The 8,906-nt window shown below is 44.6% G+C and overlaps 1 protein-coding gene across 1 annotated transcript in view; it reads right to left on the bottom strand.

The window, feature by feature from the left end:
* LOC144213433 (uncharacterized) overlaps positions 1 to 8,303 on the bottom strand; it is a 9,334-nt gene extending 1,031 nt beyond the window's left edge. The window contains exons 1-2 of the mRNA XM_077741881.1: positions 8,002 to 8,303; positions 1 to 2,043 (exon numbers count right to left, since the gene is read on the bottom strand). The exon at positions 1 to 2,043 is cut by the window's left edge and continues 1,031 nt beyond it. Coding sequence (XP_077598007.1) covers positions 1 to 2,043; positions 8,002 to 8,029 — 2,071 coding nt within the window. The 5' untranslated portion in view covers positions 8,030 to 8,303. The remainder of the gene's footprint in view (positions 2,044 to 8,001) is intronic.
* Between the last annotated feature and the right edge of the window lie 603 nt (positions 8,304 to 8,906).

Genomic DNA, 8,906 nt, shown 5'->3' with positions numbered 1-8,906 from the left:
TACAAATTGAGCACATTTTTTTTTCACCAGTGTGGGTCCTTGTGTGAAGATTTAAGTGATCCTTCTGTGTACATCTCTGACCACAAACTGAACAGGAAAATGTTTTTTCACCAGTGTGGGTTCTTGCGTGCACTTTTAAGCTTCCCTTGTGTGTAAATGTTTTACCACAAACTGAACACAAAAATGTTTTTTCACCAGCGTGGGTTCTTGTGTGCCTTTTTAAGGTTTCCTTGTGTGTAAATGTTTTACCACAAACTGAACACGAAAATGGTTTTTCACCAGTGTGGGTTCTTGTGTGAAGATTTAAGTAATCCTTCCGTGTAAATGTCTGACCACAAACTGAACACGAGAATGGTTTTTCACCCGTGTGTGTTCTTGCATGATTATTTAAGCTTCCCTTGTGTGTGTATCTTCGACCACAAACCAAGCATGAAAATGGTTTTTCACCTGTGTGGATTCTTTCGTGCCTATTTAAGTGTCCCTTGCGTGCGAATACTTGACCACAAACTGAGCATGAAAACGGTTTTTCACCAGTGTGTGTTCTTGTGTGAAGATTTAAGTGTCCTTTCTGTGTAAATGTCTGACCACAAACTGTACACGAAAACGGTTTTTCACCAGTGTGGTTTCTTGTGTGCATTTTTAAGCTTTCCTTTTGTCTGAAGGTTTGACCGCAAACTGAGCATGAAAATGGTTTTTCACCAGTGTGGGTTCGTGTGTGAAGATTTAACTGTCCCTTCCGTGGAAATGTCTGACCACAAACTGAACAGGAAAATGGTTTTTCACCAGTGTGGATTCTTGTGTGCGTTCTTAAGCTTTCCTTGTGTGTGAATGTTTGACCACAAACTGAACATGAAAACGATTCCTCACCAGTGTGAGTTCTTGTGTGAAGATTTAACTGTCCCTTCCGTGTAAATGTCTGACCACAAACTGAACATGAAAACGGTTTTTCACCAGTGTGGGTTCTTGTGTGCGTTTTTAAGCTTTCCTTGTGTGTGAATGTTAGACCACAAACTGAGCATGAAAATGGTTTTTCACCCGTGTGCGTTCTTGCATGACTAATTAAACTGTCCTTTCGTGTGAATTTTTGACCACAAACAGAACACAAAAATGGCTTTTCACCAGTGTGGCTTCTTATGTGGGTTTTTACGTTTTCATTTTGAGAAAAGGCTTTACTACAAATTAAGCATGAAAATGGTTTTTCGCCAGTGTGGGTTCTTGTGTGTATTTTTAAACTTCCATTTTGTGCAAATGCTTTACCACACACTGAGCATGCAAATGGTTTTCCACAAGTATGGCTCCTTATTTGTGTTTTCAAAGAAGACTTTCCCCCAAAAGTTTTCCCACACTGAGAGCATTTCCAGCCACAGGGTTTTTTCTTAAAACCTTCATCAACACGAAGCACGTTGTTCCCATCTGGTGGAGGAGCGATGACATTATCTGCTTGCATTCTTTCTGCTGAGCTGCAGTTCACAGTCTGTGCCTCTCTGTTGGCCCTGCACAGATTATCTGTCCTCCTGGATGGTTCACCAGTTGCCTCAGTGTCATTTTGCTCCTCCTTTTTGATTGGAGATTGCTGCTCTTCTCTCTTGTGCTGTTGTTGGAAGAACTTTGTCTCCTCTTCTTTAATTTGGGGCCATGCTAAGGCGTTTGCAGGTTCCGCCCCTTCGCTGGCTACGCCAAGATAATCTCTTTTCACGAACTCACCAAATGACCAGGTGAAATCATCTTCTTCCTTTTTGATGGGAAGTTGCTCGTCTCTCATTTGTTGTTGAGGGAACTCTGGCTCCTCCTCTCTAATTAGGGGCCATATTGTGGTGCTTCCAGGCTCTGGCCCTGCGCTGGCCAAGCCCAGAACATCTTCCCTATTCACGAACTCACCAAGTGACCAGGTGAAATGATCTTCCTCCCTTTTGATTGGAAGTTGCTTGTCTCCTATTTGTTGTTGATGGAACTCTGGCTCCCCCTCCTTGATTTGCGGGAGCTCAACTTCCCCTTCAAAGTCAACAGACTCCTGCCCATCACCACTAAGATCATTTCTGAAACCTGCAAAGACACAAAGATAAATGATTAACCATTTTCCAATGATAAAATGACTAAATTTCTTGTTCACAGAAATGAATCCAATTGGAGGGCACCATACATTCATTATTTCGTCACAATGCAGTCCAGTGGTACCTCGACCTACGATTTGTTCGTGGCACGACGAAAATTTTGATAGAATAATTCGCCCGAGTTACGATCAAAATTTCGAGATGCAACTATGACAGGTGGCCATGACAGTCTTTTTTGCATCTTTCTTCCATAAAATATATCTACGAGCACTACGCAGACTTTCCCACTCGTTTTTTTTCCCCACATTGGCCTACATTTACATACAGAGTAAACAACAATGGGTGAATTCCCCACCGGTGCAGTGACATTCACGACGAGATGGAGAGCCTTACTTTATAGTGGATAAAAGAAAAAGGTTAGCAGGACATAGCGTGACCGAGTCAACCATATGTGAAAAATGCCAGGGGAATTTACATGGATTTGATTACAACGAAAGGAGAGCCTTCAACACCTTCAGAAACCTTTAAAGCGAGCCATGTCTGGTTCGAAAAATTATTTAAAAAAGATCTGGAATACACTCAGTAATCAGACACCGGTAAGCGGCAAATTCCAATTTGAAAGCTGTGGTTGAATTTATAAAGACATTTGCCTCGATTAACCCAAGAAAGTTACATCCCCCAGCAAGTGTTCAACTGCGACGAAACTGGTCTTTTTTGGAATAAACCTATGTAGGACCGTTTTAACTCTAGCTTTGTGTGAAATTAAGCCAATACTGGTGTGGAGAACCTGCGTGCTTTCAAGAGACAACATCAAGAAAGAAAACCTACAAGTTATGTGGCGGGCTAATTCTAAAGCGTGGATTCCACGTATTGTGAAGACATTTGTGTGCGTCATTATCAAAATATTTTGAAGGGGAGGCAAATCCAAACAACTGATGCATTCGTTTTGAAGACTGCGGCAAAATGTCCGGGTGGGGTTAACCCGTATAACTAAGGAAAAAAAGATTCCAACAAAATTAGAATTCATTTTTGTGTGAATTTACATGAAACGTTGAGTGTCTGTATATACAGTGTTCCCTCGGTTATCGCGGCTAATGGGGACCGGGACCACCCGCAATAAGTGCATTTCCACGAAGTAGGGGTGCCCCTTCAAAAATGCTTAAAGCAGTGGTGTCAAACATACGGCCTGCGGGCCAGATCCGGCCCGTCTGGTGGTTTGGTACGGCCCGGGGAAGAAAGCTGCATTGTATAAAAAAATAATTTTCTTTAAAATTTGTAAGGAGCGTCTGTACGGCCATTTCCTTCCAACTTCCAACCATATTTGCGGGATATGACCCAAACAATTCATCATCAACATTTTCTGTTTTCTCACTTATATCTTCAGTTACATATCGTGTGTGTCCTTGCCTACATTTCGTTTTACACATCCTTGCTATGTGCCGTACTTTGGAACACTTGTAGCATGTCTGTTTTAAATCGGCATACTTGAACTTCATAGTTGCTACCGGCACATCGGTAACAGGGTTGGTGATTTTCTGCTCTCTGTGGTCTGAAATTTCCACTTGTGGTTTTATCCTTCCATTTGCTGGTGGTTGATTAGTATTTCCACGCACCTTTGCTCGTTTTCCCTTTGTCGATCCTATTCACTGTGGCAGGTCCTTCCAATTTGCTGGCGAACACCAATGTATTTCTTGATGCCATTTCCATCGATAGCGACAGTTCGCATGTTTTTTTAAATGCCAGATCTTACTCTGCAAGTAACCTTCTCTGAATAGCCTCCACTCTCAATCCACTAACGAATCTATCTCTCAGTGCTTCATCGAAATGAGAACCAAATTCACAGAGGGTGGACAACTGTGTTAACGCCACAACATAATCTGACACAGACTCGTTTTCTTTCTGATTCCTTTCATGAAATTTGAATCGCTCCGCGATCACCAGCGGTTTCAGTTTGTAATGTGATGATAATTTTCCGCTTAGTACATCATACGAGAGGCTACCTGGCTTCTCTGGGATGCAGAGGTTTTTAGCAGACCGTAAGCTTCTGCACCTATTACCGCCAGGAAAACGTTGGCTTGCTTACCTTTCTCCATTTCGTTTATGATCATCCATTGCTCAAACCTCTCCAAGTATCTGCAAGATGGCGGCGCGCACGGGTGCAGCGGCTCACTGCTCTCCAGTTCATTCGTTATCCTACAGTCGCCAGGATCTAATCACTTTCGGCAAGAAACCCAATTTCATGACTTACCACAAACTTATGACCTTCGATATCTCCGAGAACATCCGGAGACCTCCGGGATCTCCATGGATATCCAGCCCACCCAAAGTACGCCGTAGACGGCGAAGAGAAAGCAAACAGAAGCGTGGATGTCGGGCGGGCCTTGCGGCTAAGCTACGACAACAACCACTCCGAGCCCCGCTTCCTAGTATCTTTTTGCCAAATGCCCGATCCATTACCCACAAAATGGATGAGTTGGAACTTCGAGTTGCTACCAACAGCTTTGTAAGGTACTGCAACATTATTCTTATCACGGAAACATGGCTACACCAGCATATAGCTATCGTTAGCTAGCCGTACGCTTTTTCGGAACGATCGTTCCAAAGAACAAACGGGAAAAAGCAAAGGTGGTGGACTATGCATGTACATACATAGCGAATGGTGCTATGACAGCAAGATCATTGACACTCACTGTTCTCTGGTTTTGGAGCTATAGGCAATACGATGCAGGCCATACTTTCGACCGAGGGAGCTAACGGTCGTCATAGTAACGGCTATCTACATACCTCCAAATGCGAACGTCAACACGGCTCTCGACCTACTGCTAACGGCTGTAAATAAACAACAGCTCGACCACCCTGATGGAGTCTTTATTGTCGCTGGTGACTTCAACAAAGCATGTTCAAAGACTGTTCTACCCAAGTTTATCCAATATGTCAAATGCAATACAAGAGAAGACAAAATTCTCGACCATGTCTACTCGAACATTAAACATGCCTATAAAGCAGCTCCTCTGCCACTGCCTACGCATCTAGCTGGATTAGACCATCTCTGCATATCTCTCACCCCTGCGTACACTACACTTTGAACCCAGACAAGGCCAAAATTAAAGATAATAAAAACTTGGCCCGAGGACGCTTTTTCTAAACAGCAGGACTGCTTTTCCCGCACCAACTGGGAACTTTTCGACCCCACAACCACCTCCTGGATGGACTATACGGAAACTGTACTCTCCTACATCAGAAACTGCATTGACAACGTTACTACAGACAAACGGATACGGGTTTATCCTAACCAAAAACCCTGGATGACCAAAGAGACACAAGCACTCATCAAATGCGGTAACACCGCCTTCAGACTGGGGGACAAGAGAAAGTATAGAGCTGCCAGAGCAGAGTTGAAAAGAGGCATAAAGAAGGCCAAGGCAGCATATACTAAGAAAATCGAGGCGCACTTCAAAGAAAATAACCCAAATAAGATGTGGCAGGGAATACGACATATCACTAACTACAATAACAATTCTATGTCTGTAAACGCCGATGCCTCACTAGTGGAGGAACTGAACCATTTCTTTGCCCGCTTTGAAACTGACAAATCAGACCCAGTGTCAACACTCCCACTACCACCCTGCGACAACACACTGGAGTGTCGGGAACAGGAAGTGAGACTGGAAATGCAGTCTGTGAACACCAGGAAGGCTGCTGGTCCAGACGGAATAGCTGGCAAGGAGCTCAAAGCCTGTGCTGAACAGCTGGCTGGAGTCTTCACGGACACTTTCAATCGGTCCTTGCAACAGTCCATCGTTCCTGCCTGCCTGAAATCTGCCACCATCATTCCTGTCCCCAAAAAGCCAACCATCGACAGCTTGAACGATTACAGGCCTGTTGCTCTCACGCCTGTGATCTTGAAGTGCTTTGAAAGGTTGGTGGCCCGCCACATCAGAAATACAATCCCCCCCCCTCAGTTGACCCTCACCAGTTTGCTTATAGAGAAAACAGGTCCACTGAGGATGCTATCGCCGTGGCTCTACACACAGCACTGAGCCACCTGGAGCACCAGGGGAATTATGTGAGGATGCTTTTCATTGACTATAGCTCAGCCTTTAACACCATGAAGACAGACATTCTGAAGGACAAACTCTCCCCCACCTTGGACTATCCTCCTCAATCTGCTGCTGGATAAAGAACTTCTTGACTGGCCGACCACAAACTGTTAGACTGGGTCCACACCTCTCTTCCTCCATTACACTGAGCACTGGCTCACCACAAGGCTGTGTACTGAGTCCTCTTCTGTACTCCCTGTACACATACGACTGCACACCAGCCCACCAGTCAAACTCCATCATCAAATTTGCCGATGACACCACTGTGATCGGACTCATCTCAGGCGGGGATGAGTCGGCTTACAGAGACGGGGTTGAGAAACTGTCTCTTTGGTGCTCAGCGAACAATCTTACACTAAATACCACAAAGACTAAAGAAATAATCCTGGACTTTCGCAAGCACAGCAGACCTGGCCCCACTCCTCATTAACGGAGTATGTGTAGACAGGGTCCAGTCCTTCAAATTTCTGGGAGTCCATGTCACGGATAGGCTCTCCTGGTTTACAAACACCACAGTGGTAGTGAAGAAGGCCCAGAAACGACTCCACTTTCTCAGGGTACTGAGGAGGAACAAATTGGACACCAAGCTTCTGGCAACCTTCTACAGAGCCACTGTGGAGAGCATCCTGGCATACTGCATTACAGTGTGGTATGCCGGAAGCACAGCAACAGACAAAAAAGCCATGCAGAGGGTGATTAACACTGCCCAGAAGATCGCCGGCTCCTCTGCCATCACTGGAAGACATTGCCAACCCCCGGTACCTCAGCAGAGCCGGGATCATTGTTGGGGACCCATACCATCCTGGACACGGCCTGTTCCAGTTGCTTCCATCTGGCAGACGCTACAGGTCCTACAAAGCACGGAACAACAGGCTCAAAGACAGCTTTTTCCCAACAGCCATCAGGACTCTGAACCTGCAGCAACACGAGACGAGACGACAACACAAATCCCTTCTATGAAATTAAGTCGCAGTGAAGTAACAGGAAGGTTGTTTGGCGTGGATCTGCCTTCTACAGGCTGATTGAGGGATGGTAAGTAAGAAGACATTGAGAGGTAAGTGATCCATCTTGTTCTTGTTGGCATCGGTGAGGCAACTTGCATTTGCCGGATTGATGGCGCTCAAGGAGGCAGAGAGCTAACAAGTATGAATATGTCATTAATGGGTCTTGCCTGGGAAGACGAACTTGTGCAGAAGCACTATCCAATTTCGTCATACGCTTCGCTGGGTACGAAGACTACTAGGCTTTTTGTCAAGTCAATGATGATGACAATGCCTATGTCTGATTTTCATTTTTTTTTTTTCAAGTAGGACTCGAGGTCTTCTTGACCATCTTTGTAATTGCCGAGATTTCCAATGATCCTGGCCACGGTGCCCCGCCGCCGTTACCTTGACAACTCTTGCTAATGCTAGTTTGGAATGTCCCGTTTCCTCTGTATAACACCTTAGTTTCCGTGTAATGAAACAGGTGATCCCTACCAGCATGAAAGTGCTCCCATCCTCATCGCCACTGTGATAACTTTGCAGTATAGACGGCGGAGCCAACTTGCAAGCGTGCCACGGGCTGTTTATTGACACTCACAGACAGCCTTTTAACACCAACATCCGGGTCAAGACATGATGACGTCGTCGTTTTGCTCGAATGTTGCATTTTGCGTACATCACGCAAAATTTGAGTCAGTTAACTCCCCACAACGCCGAAATATTTGTGAAACTATTTGGCTATGTCGAAGAGAGAGAAAAAAACCCTTCATAGTTAGTCATTGAGGAGTCGCTTCATCATATGAATTTGTGGGGAAAAGGGGATTTTTGTCAAATTCTCATTTACAAAAAAAGGAAAAGTCAACTCACCTGACATTTTCGGGCTTGGTGTTTGCATGCTGACCCTTCGCTACAGCTAAACTATGCTAGTCTAAGCTAAAACACATCAACGTGTACCCAAACAACTCGATATCAAAACAACTATACGCGTGTGCTCAGATGTATTTCACCCACGTTTTATTGGATTAGTCATACGGTCAAGGAGTCAATAAAAAAAAGCACATCGCTTTCCAAAAGGATGCCGTGCGCCCTTCCAGAACAAACGGACGAGGCGACGAGCGGTGATGACGTCATATACAAGCTGCGAAGATTTTGGCAGAGGGCTCCTAGCCGGCAAGCGGTCAAATAGTCCCAGTGTTCTCGTTACCTCTGCGTCCTGCGTCTGATACGCACAGCTTTTCTTCCAGACGCACAATTTCAAGTAATGTGCTTTTTTCGGACGCAAAGAATTTTTTATCAAAAAAAAACCAAAACACATATATATCCGATAGCAAACCAATTTATTCCACATAATCTTTGCGAAATAATTCTCGCGTGAACGAGACTAGCAGACACTAGCAGACGAAGGAGAGGAAGCGATTGCAAGAGTTTCGTAATAATGTAAGAAAGATAAAAAATGTTTCAGAAAAAGCAAAAGTCTGGATAGTTATTTCGCAGTTAAAAATACAACTAGTAAGAAAAGAACTGCAGAAGATTCGATCGATGATCATGAAGCAAAACGGGGTAAGCAAGGAAAAATACGCACATTTCAAAAGACTTGGTTGCAGCTGTTCGCGTGGTTACGATATGACGAGGAAAATAATTTCATGTACTGTGCTGTTTGTACGGATAACAAGCAGGTAAATGGATTGATTGCGGCAGCTAAATGCACGAATTTTCAAAAATGCACCCTGGATAGACACATAGTTTTGCCCGGACACAAGTTGGCACTGGAA

This window comes from Stigmatopora nigra, chromosome 20 (genome assembly GCF_051989575.1).
Source record: "Stigmatopora nigra isolate UIUO_SnigA chromosome 20, RoL_Snig_1.1, whole genome shotgun sequence".
NCBI classification, from domain to species: Eukaryota; Metazoa; Chordata; class Actinopteri; order Syngnathiformes; family Syngnathidae; genus Stigmatopora; species Stigmatopora nigra.
The sequence above is the reverse complement of the archived record's forward strand: the minus strand, read 5'-3'. Positions and strand labels throughout refer to the sequence as shown.